The sequence below is a fragment of the Podarcis liolepis genome (assembly GCF_965112155.1).
Source record: "Podarcis liolepis genome assembly, chromosome: 12".
Classification (NCBI taxonomy): Eukaryota; Metazoa; Chordata; class Lepidosauria; order Squamata; family Lacertidae; genus Podarcis; species Podarcis liolepis.
Genome location: NC_139563.1, coordinates 46,697,911 through 46,713,178, shown reverse-complemented (window position 1 = coordinate 46,713,178; position 15,268 = coordinate 46,697,911). Strand labels below are relative to the sequence as shown.

General features: G+C 42.7%; 1 protein-coding gene across 3 annotated transcripts in view; it reads left to right on the top strand.

Moving 5' to 3' along the window:
• The window catches only part of PIK3R4 (phosphoinositide-3-kinase regulatory subunit 4), a 49,933-nt gene that overhangs the window by 32,233 nt on the left and 2,432 nt on the right, over positions 1–15,268 (top strand). For all 3 annotated transcript variants that reach the window (XM_083467833.1, XM_083467831.1, XM_083467832.1), the window contains 11 exons: positions 372–545; positions 1,641–1,786; positions 3,228–3,431; positions 4,221–4,422; positions 5,905–6,104; positions 7,639–7,849; positions 10,292–10,457; positions 11,696–11,860; positions 12,901–13,112; positions 13,984–14,115; positions 14,465–14,565. In XM_083467833.1, coding sequence (XP_083323959.1) covers positions 372–545; positions 1,641–1,786; positions 3,228–3,431; positions 4,221–4,422; positions 5,905–6,104; positions 7,639–7,849; positions 10,292–10,457; positions 11,696–11,860; positions 12,901–13,112; positions 13,984–14,115; positions 14,465–14,565 — 1,913 coding nt within the window. The remainder of the gene's footprint in view (positions 1–371; positions 546–1,640; positions 1,787–3,227; positions 3,432–4,220; positions 4,423–5,904; positions 6,105–7,638; positions 7,850–10,291; positions 10,458–11,695; positions 11,861–12,900; positions 13,113–13,983; positions 14,116–14,464; positions 14,566–15,268) is intronic.

Genomic DNA, 15,268 nt, shown 5'->3' with positions numbered 1-15,268 from the left:
CCTGGAAGTAAGTGTTCCGGTTTGTGGACGTTTTTCGGAAGCCGAATGTCCGTTTCGGCTGTTGGGATTGTTTCTGGGGCCAATCAGAAGTTGCGCCTTGGTTTGCAAATGTTTTGTACGTCGAATGGACTTCCAGAACGGATTGAGTTCAAGAACCAAGATACCACTGTATTTAATGGTGGAAAATAGATTTAAGATGAGACCTGATGATGAAAAGCACTGAAGCTCATGGGTAGCTCAAATTGAAGCCTACTTATTTGGGTTTTTCCCTTCTTCAGGATTGCATGTGTTAACCCTGCTTGCATGTGATATTTCTACTTGCGTTAGCTTTTAGGAATTGTAATTTGTATTTTATTCTGCCATGATTACAGGTGTTGCTGCTTATGTTGGCTGGCAAAGCTCTTCAATTCTAAAGCCTCTGCTCCAGCAAGGGCTCAGTGATGCAGAAGAATTTGTCATATATAAGGCCCTCAACGCCCTTACCTGTATGTGCCAATTAGGACTTTTGCAGAAACCACATATCTATGAGTTTGCCTGTGATATCGGTAAGCCTGCTTCCCTAGTAGTAATTTTCTACTTTTAACAATCTTTTGTCTAGCATGCCGTTTATATTGCCAACTTCATTATCCAGCATATGACATCACATAGTTCTGAACTTCTAATCAGAATGACATTTAAGCAGTTGTCATTCAGTGTGTATTGTGTTCTTGGCCTTACCTTATGCATTTTTACTCAGGAATGTTAGGGCTTATTTCAAAGTGACTGTGTTTAAGATTCCAGCCTTAGAAAGCTGAGAAGTCTTTGTTGCCTGTTCTACACATCTTCTAGTTCACATGTTACACAAACCATTAGAGATCCTGAGTCCATTAAATGCCAAGGACTTTTCCACACTTTAATAACCTGAGGAAATGAACAAAGACAACCGAGTCTCAACTTGGATTTGAACAGAATAATGTTTATTTACAGTGCCCAAATGCTGGTTGGCAAGGCAACTAAAAATGGCTTTTTGGCCTGAAGTGCCAAATGGAATGTCACAGACTAGCAAGATGATTAGTTACTGCAAGGCTGAAGAGGTCTGCTCTCATGGGCTTGGGGAAGAAAAGCATGGAGCAGCCCCATGGGAGAGAGACTGAACAAATCGGGGCATTGACAGGTGCCAGTTATAGGTAGAAGGTTTCCTGAAGGAAGTGGTCTGTTAAGGACACATTTAGGTGGAAAAAGATACTGAAATCTAGCCCACATAATGGGCCATTACACAACAAAATTCATGGATAGTGAATTTCCTGGGACCACCTGAGTCAAACATATTGAGTGTCATGTCATTTAAAAATGTGCTCGTGCCTTTGCTGAAAGACGTGAGCTTGGGAGTTTTCAGGAAATGCAAAAAGGGCATTTGATTTATTTTAACTGTAATAATACAGTTGCAGGTCAGAATGGAACAAAAGTCCAGGGTAGGTGTCTGCCATGAGGCAAGATCCTAATGTGAACTTGATTTTGTGTTATTTTATGTTGGATCCCCTTTGGAATTTAGTCTGAAGTATGTGTGTGAGTGTGAACTTGTTCCTGTTTTTAGAATTTTAATTGCATGACTTACATCAATTAAAATCGCTTCCTCTCTTTTTGTTCATTTCCTTCTGCAGCACCATTCCTGTGCCACCCTAATCTTTGGATACGCTATGGAGCAGTAGGATTTATAACTGTTGTAGCACAACATTTGAATATTGCTGATGTTTATTGCAAACTCATGCCTTACCTGCATCCTTTTATCACTCAGCCAATAATACAGGTAAGGAATCTAGATAAGCACCTTTCCTTCATTTGGAATTGCAGCATATGAAGGGCTTGAAAATAATTTAGCTTAATATCTTCATGCCCTGGCTCTGAAAGCTTCGTTAGATATTAGGATGATCAAGAAGGTGCTGCGAATGCCAGCATCTCAGTGGTGAACCCTCCCTACCTCTGCTGCAATGGCTTCCCACATGATGCAAAAGCATCATGTGAATTTGGCTGTCCGAGCCTGATTTCATTGGCTACTGCTGGTGGAGGTGAGAAAACCTGGAATATGGTGATCCCTAATGCATTTTCAAGGGACGCGGGTGGCGCTGTGGGTTAAACCAAAGAGCCTAGGACTTGCCGATCAGAAGGTCGGCGGTTCGAATCCCCGCGATGGGGTGAGCTCCCGTTGCTTGGTCCCTGCTCCTGCCAACCTAGCAGTTCGAAAGCACGTCAGAGTGCAAGTAGATAAATAGGTACCACGCCGGCGGGAAGGTAAACGGTGTTTCCGTGCGCTGCTCTGGTTTGCCAGAAGCAGCTTAGTCATGCTGGCCACATGACCCGGAAGCTGTACGCCAGCTCCCTCGGCCAATAAAGCGAGATGAGTGCTGCAACCCCGGAGTCGGCCACGACTGGACCTAATGGTCAGGGGTCCCTTCACCTTTAATGCATTTTCAGTACTCAAATATATTATTTCAGTAGGGACAGGGGGGATTTGTGACATGGGTGCTTCCCCCCACTCATGCAAAACACCAGCCAGTGCAACGTGTGACCCAGCTCATCATGCATACAAACCCATCCTACCTAGGTTCTGTTGTGTAACAAACTGTTAGTAGGAACAAACAAAGCCATGCCAAAATGCATGCCAGGTCTGAGGAGCATTTTAATAAAATAGCCCAGATAGTTCAAACAGGCCCTGGGCAAATCCTGATTAGCTCTCAGCTTTCATTTTAGGGATGGGGCACCTGTGACCCTCCAGTTGTTGTGGGACTCCAGCACCCACCATCCTTGTTCCCTGACCATGCTGGCTGGGACTGATGGGAGCCGGAGTCCAACAACATATGGAGGGCCAAAGATTCCTCTTTCCTGCATTAAATGCAAAGTGTAGTTTTCATTCCTCGGATGTTTGTTGCGAGGGAAACCACAGTATGACTTGTGCAGTCCTTTACATGTTAAAAAGTGTTGCACAAATAACAAAAAGTAGTTTAATGAAAAAAGTGCTGCACAAATAACAAAAAGTAATTTAATATTATCCAAAGTAACTAGCTCAAAATAGTCTGATATAAAAGAAGTAGATATTTGCAAAGTTTTTAAACTTACCAGCCAGTCCCCTTTCTTTCAAAACCTACCACTGAGGTCAGTGTCTAGACCTGACCTCCCACTCATTCCCTCAAGAAGAAAAAATCCTCGGTTGCATTTCTGATTACTTCCTTGTTCCCTGTCCTGAATTACAGATAGATAAAGAAATAGTCCTACTGAGCGTCCTCAAAGAGCCTGTAAGCCGTTCTATATTTGATTACGCTCTGCGTTCCAAGGACATAGGAAGCCTTTTCAGAACTCTACAACTTCGTCAGAAGAAAAGGAATGGCGCTCTTCCCGACTGCCCTCCCCCTGAAGATCCAGCAATTGTGCAGCTGTTGAAGAAGCTACTTTCTCAAGTATATTCTTACTGCTATAATGGTAGTGCTGAGAATCCACAATAAAGCAAGGACATGTATTGTTTCAGCATCTGTACTACATGAAAGTAGTTCTTTGCCAGCGGCGCTGACAATTTCTCCTGCACAGGCCCCATTGAAATGAATCTGAGTTGTGAAACAGCAATGGTGTCCTTTTACATTTCAGTGGGGCTTGTGCATAAATGGAAGTTCTGTTTAGGAACCCATGGCTGCAGGAAGCTTATCAGATAGTCACCAAAACTATGTGGTTGGTCTTCGTCCCAGATTATTCTGTTTTATTATTGATTCCTATTGAGTAAGAGCTCTCTCGGCATAAGAACTTGAATAGAACTCATATTGGCTTGATTTCCCAAATGTTTTCATATCTGGGCAGCCCACAACAGACCTTCCAACATTCTGACCATTATTTGGGGAAGGGCCATAGCTCAGTGCCACAGTATCTGTTTTGCATGCCCCGCATTCAGTTCCTGGGATGTTTACATAGGCCTTGGAGTGCCTCTTGTCTAAAGAGACACCTGCAGAGCCAGCGCCAGCTAGTAAAAGACTACTTAGCTAGATGGACCAATGGCCTGGCTCTGTATAAGACAGTTTCCAATGTCCCTATTTAAAAAGGTGCCCTTTTATATTGTGGCAGCCAAAGCCACACATTTCTTTAGTTACACTGTAAATCTAACTTTTATATCCTGAACCCTCTTGAGCCCAATTGCCACATGTTAAAAACTGAAAATCTTTGCTCTGTCTTGATGAACTGTCTATTTTCTTTTGGGATAGGGAATGACTGAGGAAGAAGAAGACAAGCTGTTAGCCTTAAGAGACTTCATGCTGAAGTCCAACAAAGCGAAGGCCAACATAGTGGACCAGAGCCACCTTCATGACAGCGCCCAGAAAGGAGTGATAGACTTGGCAGCTCTGGGTATAACCGGGAGACAAGTTGATCTTGTTAAAACTAAGCAAGAGTCTGATGATAAACGCGGTTAGTATGGTCTTGTAATTTGCATTGTTGCTTTGTTTATAATTTTATATTGGAGGATTTAAAATGCTTATAGTAGACGTGGAAGATTCCACTATCAACACATTCCATCCACATCTAGAATATCTGCTTACATTGAACTCTTCGGACTGAAGGCGAAATTTAACATCTTGAGTTCACATACGTCTTTATCGTTTAGTGGATGAAACATTGCAGATTTGAATGGGCCATCAAGCTTTCATGTGAAACTCAAGGTTTTCTTAATGGAAGCAATTCACATATAACAAGTGATTGCGCTGGCTTATTGAGTGATATATAGGCCTGTGTGAATTAGTATAATATATGAGGATGGAGGTTCTGTACCAAGCTTGACTACAAGATATTCTCTCACAGCCTCCAGTCATGTTTCTCCAATTGTCAGTCTAGTTTCCTGCTAAACTACTCAAATATATGTAAAATAGGAAAATGGACAGGTTTTTATAGCTTTGTATAGTTTAACTTGGGGGGACGGGGGTGGCGCTGTGGTCTAAAACCACTGAGCCTAGGGCTTGCCGATCAGAAGGTCAGCGGTTCGAATCCCTGCAACGGGGTGAGCTCCCGTTGTTCGGTCCCAGCTCCTGCAAACCTAGCAGTTCGAAAGCACCTCAAAGTGCAAGTAGATAAATAGGTACCACTCCAGTGGGAAAGGTAAATGGTGTTTCTATGCACTGCTCTGGTTTGCCAGAAGCAGCTTAGTCATGCTGGCCATATAACCCGGAAGCTGTCTGCGGACAAATGCCGGCTCCCTTGGCAAGATGAGGGAACAAGATGAGCATGCAACCCCAGAGTCGTTCGCGACTGGACCTAACGGTCAGGAGTACCTTTACCTTTATATTTTAACTTTGGCAGCAGTATATGAAGCTGTAGTTGGCTGTAAAAAAGTAAAAATCATGTGAATTGAAAGTGTCATAAGGAAACCCATTTTCAAGCTAGGTAGGCACAATATATTGAAATGAAGTTTCTGTGTATTTTGCCCTATTTGTCCAACTTGCCTTTTCAGATATAATTGGCTGTGTCTGTTCTAACTTTTAGATGTGTTTACATAACGGCCTGAAAAACCATCTTGGAGATACATGATTCTTTCCCTACCACCACCACCACCACCACAAACTTGGCATTCTAGAACAATTACTTCCGTAATGCTAAGGCCAGCATAACCTTGCAAAAAACCACAAGGTTCATTCACCGATCTGTATAAATACAGATGACATGGGTCATCTGCAGAAATTAGGCTAAGCATTCCAAGTTTATTTCATCTGGTGATGGATTGAAACCTTTGCCCAAGTCATGTAGCAGCTGATTTATATGATCCAGCACTCATTTTAACATTATGCCACAATAAATCAGGTTAAGTAACTCAAAACTCTGTTTATACTGTACATTTTGGTTGTTTTGTTATAAACAAAATCTTACTGTTATCCTTCTTTTGGGTCTTGCTGACCTCAGCTAGAAAACATGTAAAACAAGATTCAAATGTAAATGAGGAATGGAAGAGTATGTTTGGCTCTCTGGAACCTTCTAACATGCCTCAGCCAATTAGCAAAGGCCACAGCCAAGCCACAGATCAAGAAGCCATTCAGAGTGGGAAATCTCTTCGGTCAGAGTCCTCCGCTGGCATTTGTGCTCCTTTGTCATCCTCACCACAGGTACTTCTGGGGATTTTTAAATTAGTGTGTTTTACCATAGAATTAGAAGAGCTGCCAATAGTTTTTAACATAGAGTAATTTATTTTTACTCTCAATGCTCAGTCATTTATTTGAAATAGACTCTGGATCTATTTTTTTATACTATAAACTGCCCTGTGATATCCAGCTGAAAGGCGGTTTATAAATTTAATTAATAATGAATAAATAATATTTTTAAACAAGATTAATAGTCCTGAAACTACAACTTCTGAACTCAAATCAGCTTTTGATTTGGATGTTGTGGGGTGAATCAGACGTTGAAGCGAATTGTCAAGCCAACAACCCACTAGTAAGATACACAACTCTTGACTGACCTGTGTCTTGGGCTAAATGAACCTGTGAGTGGGATCAGTGGTGTCACTCCTGCTTGGTGAAGTTTACAGCTCCATAGAGTAGCTCAGAGTCTGCTCAAACAGTCAAAATATTTTTGCATTAGGTTATCATGGGCATCTTTTTTTATGTTTAATTGTGTGTGTGTGTGTACACACATACACATATACATACACACATTTTATGCGTCTGATAAAGTACAGTGGTGCCTCGCAAGACGAAAAGAATCCGTTCTGTGATTCTCTTCGTCTAGCGGTTTTTTCGTCTTGCGAAGCAAGCCCATTGACGGATTAGTGGATTAGCGGCTTTTAGCAGCTTATCGGCTTATCGGATCAGCTGATAAGCGGCTTAGCGGCTTAGAAAAGGGGGGGGGAGGGAAAAAAACCCACAGGAACTCGCAAGACATTTTTGTCTTGCGAAGCAAGCCCATAGGAGATTTGTTTTGCGAAGCACCTACAAAACGGAAAACTCTTTCGTCTAGCGAGTTTTCCGTCTTGCGAGGCATTCGTCTTGCGGGGCACCACTGTAGTTCACAAAAGCTTTTCTCATTATAAAAGTGTTGGCATTTAAGGTACCACAAGACTCTCTGCTGGTTTTGCTACAGCAGACTAACACAGCTATCCTTCTGGAAGTTATATTTGAGATCATCCGTAGAGACCTTTTTCAGGGCACCCTTAGCACCTGAGCTTTGCCTACTGGGGAGGTCGTTTTCTATGGTTGTGGTCCACCTGTGTCTCACTTTGCACCAACTTTTCTGTCTTTAAAGAGTCAGGCAAAATCTGTCTTGTTTACCTGGGCTTGCTTGGGATCTGACTGGGAAAAATCCAGGATATAAATAAATAAAATTAAACAAGCAATAAATTAGTAAAATGGTAGTTTGGAGTACAGGCAGCAGCTGTTTCACGTGCATCTGGTTGATGCGTGATCACACACACCTGGAAGTGGCCCAAATATGGGTTGGGGTGGGCTGGCGCACACACTGCCAACACGTGTGGGGATAGGGAATGGAAACCCCGTGCAAAACGGCCGCTGCCTGTAAAGTTGATTTCTGATGCAGAAGCTGGTTTTGAATTATAGAAGAGAGGATGTCGCCCTTTCCTTTGAAACATAAAACACGGATCGCGTTTTCTAAACGTGACTACACAACTGGGCTTATTCCTTTCAGGCAGCAGATGGAACTGTTGTCCAAGCCAGAAAACCAACCATACAAGTGTTAAGCAATATAGCTTCGCCTTCCACATACCAGCTGCGCATTACTACTTGTAAAACGGAACTTCAGCAGCTGATACAGCAGAAACGTGAACAGTGCAACGCGGAAAGAATTGCCAAGCAGATGATGGAGAATGCAGAATGGGAGAGCAAGCCACCGCCTCCAGGTAATACTTGCTATACTCTTGACATACGGCCAGAGCTGCTATGAGGGTAGCACCAAACTGTCCCCTTTTAGCCCTGCAGACACCAAGGTCTACTGGCTTGGGGTTGTATTTCTATTTATTGTGTCCTCTGAAGTCCAATTTGGCTGGTCTGCTTGCAAAGAAATAGAACATGTTAGCAGAAAACCAGGGCTGTGTATTACAGGGGGAGACTTCACAAGTGGAGGAGGCTCCCTGCTTGCGGACAGGTCAGCCTCCAGCTTGGTGGGAGTGGAGGTAGTGCACTTGTTCCTGCTGTTCTGCTCTACTTAAGTGTGTAATGCCTGAATGGGGTTTTAGTGGCTTGTAGATTGAGGGGCTGGGAGCTGGGGGCACTGTTATACAGTGGTTCCGCTCCCTCCTCCTGCGCCGTGTCCAGAAAGTGGTGGGGGGGGATGGGTGTTCAGACCCCTGGGCTCTCACTTGTGGGGTGCCTCAGGGTTCTGCCCTCTCCCCCATGCTTTTCAACATCTACATGCAGCCGCTGGGAGAGATCATCAGGGGGTTTGGGCTGGGTGTTCACCAGTATGCGGATGATACCAAGCTCTATCTCTCTTTCAAATCAGAACCAGTGAAGGTCCTGTGTGAGTGCCTGGAGGTGGTTGGAGGATGGATGGCAGCTGACAGATTGAGGTTGAATCCTCACAAGACAGAAGTACTGTTTTTGGGGGACAGGAGGCAGGCAGGTGTGGAGGACTCCCTGGTCCTGAATGGGGTAATTGTGCCTCTGAAGGACTAGGTGCATAGCCTGGGAGTCATTTTAGACTCGCAGTTGTCCATGAAGGCACAGGCCAATTCTGTGTCCAGGGCAGCTGTTTACCAGCTCCATCTGGTATGCAGGCTGAGATCCTAGCTGCCCGCAGACTGTCTTGCCACAGTGGTGCATGCTCTAGTTATCTCTCGCTTGGACTACTGCAATGCACTCTATGTGGGGCTATCTTTGAAGGTGACCCGGAAACTACAAGTCATCTAGAATGTGGCAGCTAGACTGGTGACTGGGAGAGGCTGCCAAGACCACATAACACTGGTCTTGAAAGACCTACATTGGCTCCCAGTACGTTTCCGAGCACAATTCAAAGTGTTGGTGATGACCTTTAAAGCCCTAAATGGGCTTGGTCCAGTATACCTGAAGGAGCGTCTCCACCTGCATCGTTCAGCTGAGGTCCACACTGAGGTCCAGCACCGAGGGCCTTCTGGCGGTTCCCTCAATGCGAGAAGCCAAGTTACAGGGAACCATGCAGAGGGCCTTCTTGGTAGTGGCAACCGCCCTATGGAACGCCCTCCCACCAGATGTCAAAGAGAAAAACAACTTCCAGACTTTTAGAAGACATCTGAAGGCAGCCCTGTTTAGGGAAGCTTTTAATTGTTGGAAGCCGCCCAGAGTGGCTGTCTGAATGTAGTTTGGAACTTAGCTTTGTTAGGTGGCATGTGACGAAAGAAACAAACAAAAATTAAGGTAGCTCTGTCAACTGTAGTAGGCAGAGCGAAGCAGGAAACTTGCAATCTTGTTTAAAAGAGAACATGCTCCGTAACATAATAGTATATATACAAGTATGTGTCCTGGTCCTTTGCAGGTACAAAATATCTACTTGTGTGGACACTTTGAATTACTTTTCACACAAATAGTTTTGTATTATTTTGATTAAAATATTCACACCATACCTTTCCATCATAATGGGGTGTCACACCCGTTTACAAAACTTAAATATTGTCATAAAACAGCAGACATTGCAATCATCAGAAGCTTGTGGAAGCAGTTGGTTTTCATTGCCACCTGACAGTCAAATAAGAACGTGCTAAATGAATAATTGTATGCTGCCCAGTACATAAAATAAGGCCTTTGAATAGTTGTCTCTTCTCTGTGATGAATTTGGAATTGAAGTGCATCTACATTGTAAAACTGCTAAGATATATTTTAGTTTTCCATCTGTGAGAAAAGAGAGCCAGAAACATGGCAACATTTATCCTTCATGTACTTTGTAAATGATATATGACAAGTAATCCTAATCCTATAACTCATTAGTCTCCATGTAGCATCTGACATTCCTAGAAGCAAACAACATGCAAGATGTTTACTGGCTTGAGAGTCTAGTTAAATTTCTTGGCCAAATGCATTCTAATTCTTTGCACATTTCTGAAATATTTAAACAAGCTCCTGTCCATTCAAAAGTAACGATGCTAACTTTGTCGAAAAGACAAAGCATTATAAAACAATTTGAAAAGTAAATCTTGCATTTCCTGTTCACTTTCAAATATATTACATGTTTATCCTGATCTAGTAATTGCTGATATATACAGTTGTCACAGTCTAAAGTCCCATGTGTGAGACATTTTGCAAACAGAACTCCTGCATGTGTTTGCTTCACCGCTGATATTAATGGGAAAAAATTCTGTTGCTTTCCTTAGGATGGCATCCTAAAGGGCTTCTAGTTGCTCACCTTCATGAGCATAAGTCTGCTGTGAATCGCATTAGAGTTTCTGATGAACATTCAATTTTTGCCACATGTTCAAATGATGGAACAGTGAAAATATGGAACAGTCAGAAAATGGAGGGCAAGACGACTACTACTAGGTAATGCATAACACCACAGGATGGCAGGATACTCATAAATAAAAAATAAATAAGATTAAAACTTTTGCACCAACACAAATATTTTGCTACCATCTGGGTAGCTTAAGAACACATGCTCACTATTTTTTTATTTTTTATTCATTGGCAATGGTGTTTGAAATCCTCTTGGATGTTGCCGTTCAGATGTGTTACTAAAATAACAGAATCCAGCATTTTAAAATTATATTTCCTTTGACTTACACCATCCCTTTATTCATATATATTTATTACTTATCTTGCTCTATCTCTATCCGTTTCGACTCTTCAGTGTTTAAACAGTGAATGAAGAGCTGAAGTAAAATAAATATCACATGGGCTCAGCGTGGCTTATAGCACTGTGTTTAAACACCAATAGCTCTATTCCCTAAGGTTTCACAATCTCAGGAATTAAATGGTCTGGGGGATAGACTGAGTGGGGGCAAAACAAAATCTGTTTTTTAAAAGTGAATTGTTCATACCTCAGCCAAAGCAACCATTAAAAAAAAATCATAGGATAATGCTTTCTGCAGACATGCTAAATGTCTATTGTTAAAGAGGTGCTGAAGAGTTAAGTGGGATGGATCACAATCTTTGCCCAGGAAGTAGGTGAATCTTTACTCCCAGGCTTTGGAATGCTGCTCCTCTCCAGCAGCAACATAAATTAAGGAGCTGCAGAGTGGGATGTTCGGATATAGGGAGTCTGTAGCTGTTATTTCACATACCCACCCCTTCCAGATTAAAAAGGAAAAAAGAAACAAAAATTCCAGAAAATAGTAGTCACTTATTCTCCTAACCAAATGAAGGACTACTGAACACTTGCAGGGACCAGTTGGGTTAAGACAAACAACTGAATGGAAAATACAACTCGTTGATTACTTACTATGTAAAACGTACTTGCTGTGTCACTGTTCGTGTCTCCCTCCCCCAATTCAAATAATAAATATATTCCTATCCAATCATAACTCAGCTGATATTATATCAGGTGATCCAACTTGTAATTTCTCTCCCAAGTTGATAGAAAAGGGGATCTCTTAACAGAAAATATTCATTTTCCTAACAAAACTGCAAATTCCCAGGATTCTGTAGAACAAGCCATGATAGGAGAGATGTTTTAAATTTAGTTGTCTATTTGATATTTCATTGGACCTTACTGTTCAATTTGTGTAGATTTTTAGAATCTAGCAGTCTTTGAACTATGTCCTTTCTGCTTCCTACGACAGGTCAATCTTGACATATTCCCGGATTGGAGGGCGTGTGATGACGCTTACATTTTGCCAGGGTTCTCATTACCTGGCTGTAGCTTCAGATAACGGAGCTATTCAACTTCTTGGGATTGAAGCTTCAAAACTACCCAAGTCTCCTAAGATCCATCCAATACAAAGCAGGTTTTTATCAATCCTTTGACGCATCCCATTGGGTATCTGCTGGGCTCACTAGCAGGCTCATATTAGAAGCCTGAAAAGGTATAATCTACTCTTGCCACCTCATTCTCCTGAATGTGTGTAGGTACTACACCCAGGGCCGGGTTTAGGTTTGATGAGGCCCTAAGCTACTGAAGGTAATGGGGCCCTTTATATGTTCAGCTGTCCTTTGTCAGCAACAAATTGTCGCTGTTTTTTTGTGTTGAATATACAGTGGTACCTCAGGTTACATACGCTTCAGGTTACAGACTCCGCTAACCCAGAAATAGTGCTTCAGGTTAAGAACTTTGCTTCAGGATGAGAACAGAAATCGTACTCTGGCAGCAGGAGGCCCCATTAGCTAAAGTGGTGCTTCAGGTTAAGAACAGTTTCAGGTTAAGAACAGACCTCTGGAACGAATTAAGTACTTAACCCAAGGTACTACTGTATGCTGTAATTTATGGACCTAATAGGTATCTAAAGCCATTTGCACATAACAAAATATGTATTTTATCAAAATAATTGTTGAACTTATCTTATATTTTGGAAACGTACATCCAGTTTTTCTCCCTTTTATTTTTTGTAGTCCACAAGAGAGTGGAGCCCTAAGCTATAGCTTGTTTAGCTTATACGTAAATCTGGCACTGGCTACACCTCTGCTACACCTGAGTTCCTTCATTCAGATATTGAGTTTATTGTGGGCACTGAGGAAGATAGAGACATGCAGAGAACATTTTGCTCCTGTTACACTGCCCTCTCATTTTTCTTGCCAGGGAGGTCATTCTTTTCCAAGATTTGTGAGAGGGCTGAATGAATACTTGGGGCATGAATGATAAAACAAGTATCTGCTATAACTAGATACAGAATCTCCATTCAGATCCAGAATTAGTAGTTCCAGCCAAATAGGCGTCACCAAAACGAGAGCAGAGTGGAAGGCTATAGGCAAAAGAAGCAAAAGTGTGGACAATTTGAAGTCCTGTGACATTTCAATGAATTATACCCATCTTGTCATCTCCTTTACTCAGGTTTTTAGATCAGAGGGACGATGGCTGTGTCGTCGACATGCATCACTTCAATTCAGGAGCCCAGTCAGTGTTGGCTTACGCCACTGTGAATGGTTCCTTAGTGGGATGGGACCTGAGATCTTCTAATAATGCCTGGACATTAAAGCATGATTTACGGTTGGGACTTATAACCTCATTTGCTGTAGACATACATCAATGCTGGCTTTGTATCGGTAAGATGCATTTTGTGTTTCCCCCATTTAATAATTATATGTATTTAGAATCGCTGTATAAATAAAATTGATCTTTGTGCAGGTCTTGTGGGGAATGACTGCAACATGTTTGCTTTCAAGAGGGGCAGTTTAGTTAGGTTGCCGGAGAGATGGGTGGATTTGACGTCAACTCCATTTTCTGTTACGGATTTAATCTGGGCAGATCATGTCCTCTCGTTCTTGGTTTCCCAGTGAGTTGCTATGCAGGGCTGTTACAAGGGGCAAGTGCACTAAATCTCTTTGCCAAAAATAAAAAGTGTAAGTGATTAGCGGAAATCAAAGATGTCTTTGAACCTTAGGCATACTGGTACAGTATTTGTATAATCAGGGCCAGTGGACATTGCTTAAAATGTCATTAACTTCAGTCTTACCATGTCTAAAGGTAAAGGTAAAGGGACCCCTGACCATTAGGTCCAGTCGTGACCGACTCTGGGGTTGCGGCACTCATCTCGTTTTATTGGCCGAGGGAGCCGGCGTACAGCTTCCGGGTCATGTGGCCAGCATGACTAAGCCGCTTCTGGCAAACCAGAGCAGCACACAGAAACGCCATTTACCTTCCCGCCAGAGCGGTACCTATTTATCTACTTGCACTTTGACGTGCTTTCGAACTGCTAGGTTGGCAGGAGCAGGGACCGAGCAATGGGAGCTCACCCCGTCGCGGGGATTCGAACCGCCGACCTTCTGATCGGCAAGTCCTAGGCTCTGTGGTTTAACCCACAGAGCCACCTGCGTCCCTACATGTCTACTCGGAAGTAAATATTGAATTTAATGGGGCTTACTCCTTGGTCAGTAGGGCTAGGATTGCTGCTGATAGTCTCTTTTTCTTTACAAGGTACAAGCAGTGGTACCATGGCATGCTGGGACATGAGATTTCAGTTACCCATCTCTAGCCATTCCCATCCTTCCAGAGCACGGATCAGACGCCTGCTTATGCATCCCCTCTCCCAGTCATGGGTGATTGCAGGTAGAGCTCACTCTCTTTCTCTCTCTGTCAGAGCACTAGCAAAATGGCAGATGGCCACCCAACCTCTGCTTAAAAACCTCCAGGGAAGGTTCTTATGGGATTCTGTTCCACTGTACTGTAAGTTCTTCCTTAGGTTTAGTCGGAATAAGTGAGGGCATTCTCCAGCGGTTGCTAAGGGACAGTCTTCACAAGCATTTATTTTAATGAGTGCTGTCAGCAGCCAAGTAACTCGTTTTCCTCATCCCTTTTATATTGCTAGACTATAATGCAAGAAATAAACCCTAAGATGTAAGTCTGCCCCCATTTCTGCACTTTTGGTTTATAACTGTTGTACATGGCTTTTCCATAGCTGTTCAAGGCAATAATGAAGTCTCCATGTGGGATATGGAAACAGGCGACAGACGCTTCACGTTATGGGCCAGCAATGCCCCACCTCTTTCAGAACATCAGGTTTGGCTTTCTGATTGTAAAGTTTTGAGCAGAATAAAGCAGGCCTATGTAGTTTTTAGTCCTTTGGTGGATATTAAATGCCCATCATGCCAGAGTTTTCTGTTTTCAGTTGAGAAGAGATGCATTATCTGTACTGGGTTAGGCAAAATACATTTCACCAATTCTGAAAGTACTTCCTGTGTACTTCCGGGTGCAATTCAAAGCACTGATTTTAACTTATAAAGCCCTGTGTAGCTTAGGGCAAGTGTAATAAGCCCAGATAGTGGTACCAAACAAAATGATGTAAGCTTTCAGTTTCTCAGAACTCTTCATTAGGCGAGATAATACACGAAGCAGAAATTGGGGAGATGATGCAGAGGGGATTAAAAAAAATAACCTTAAGGTTTGCATTCAGACTCTGTCTGAAGATGTAGATTACAGACTAAATCATTTAGATTGCAGGCTGAATTATATGCTTGCAGGCACTGAATTACACATAGGATTCTTGGATGAAGAGGCAGTTGCTGAGCCCCATTTTGAAACATAAAAGCTTGGCTATCACTCTGACCTGTCTCTTGTTTTAGCCCCTATTTGCTTGCTTTAGACTTGCCATACGTTCCGAATTTCCTGGACAGATCTAGAATACTGCGGTCGCAAGCAGTGTCCGAGGGGAAATCAGCCAAATCATTGGGGAAATCTTGACATATGGCAGCAACCCTAGCTT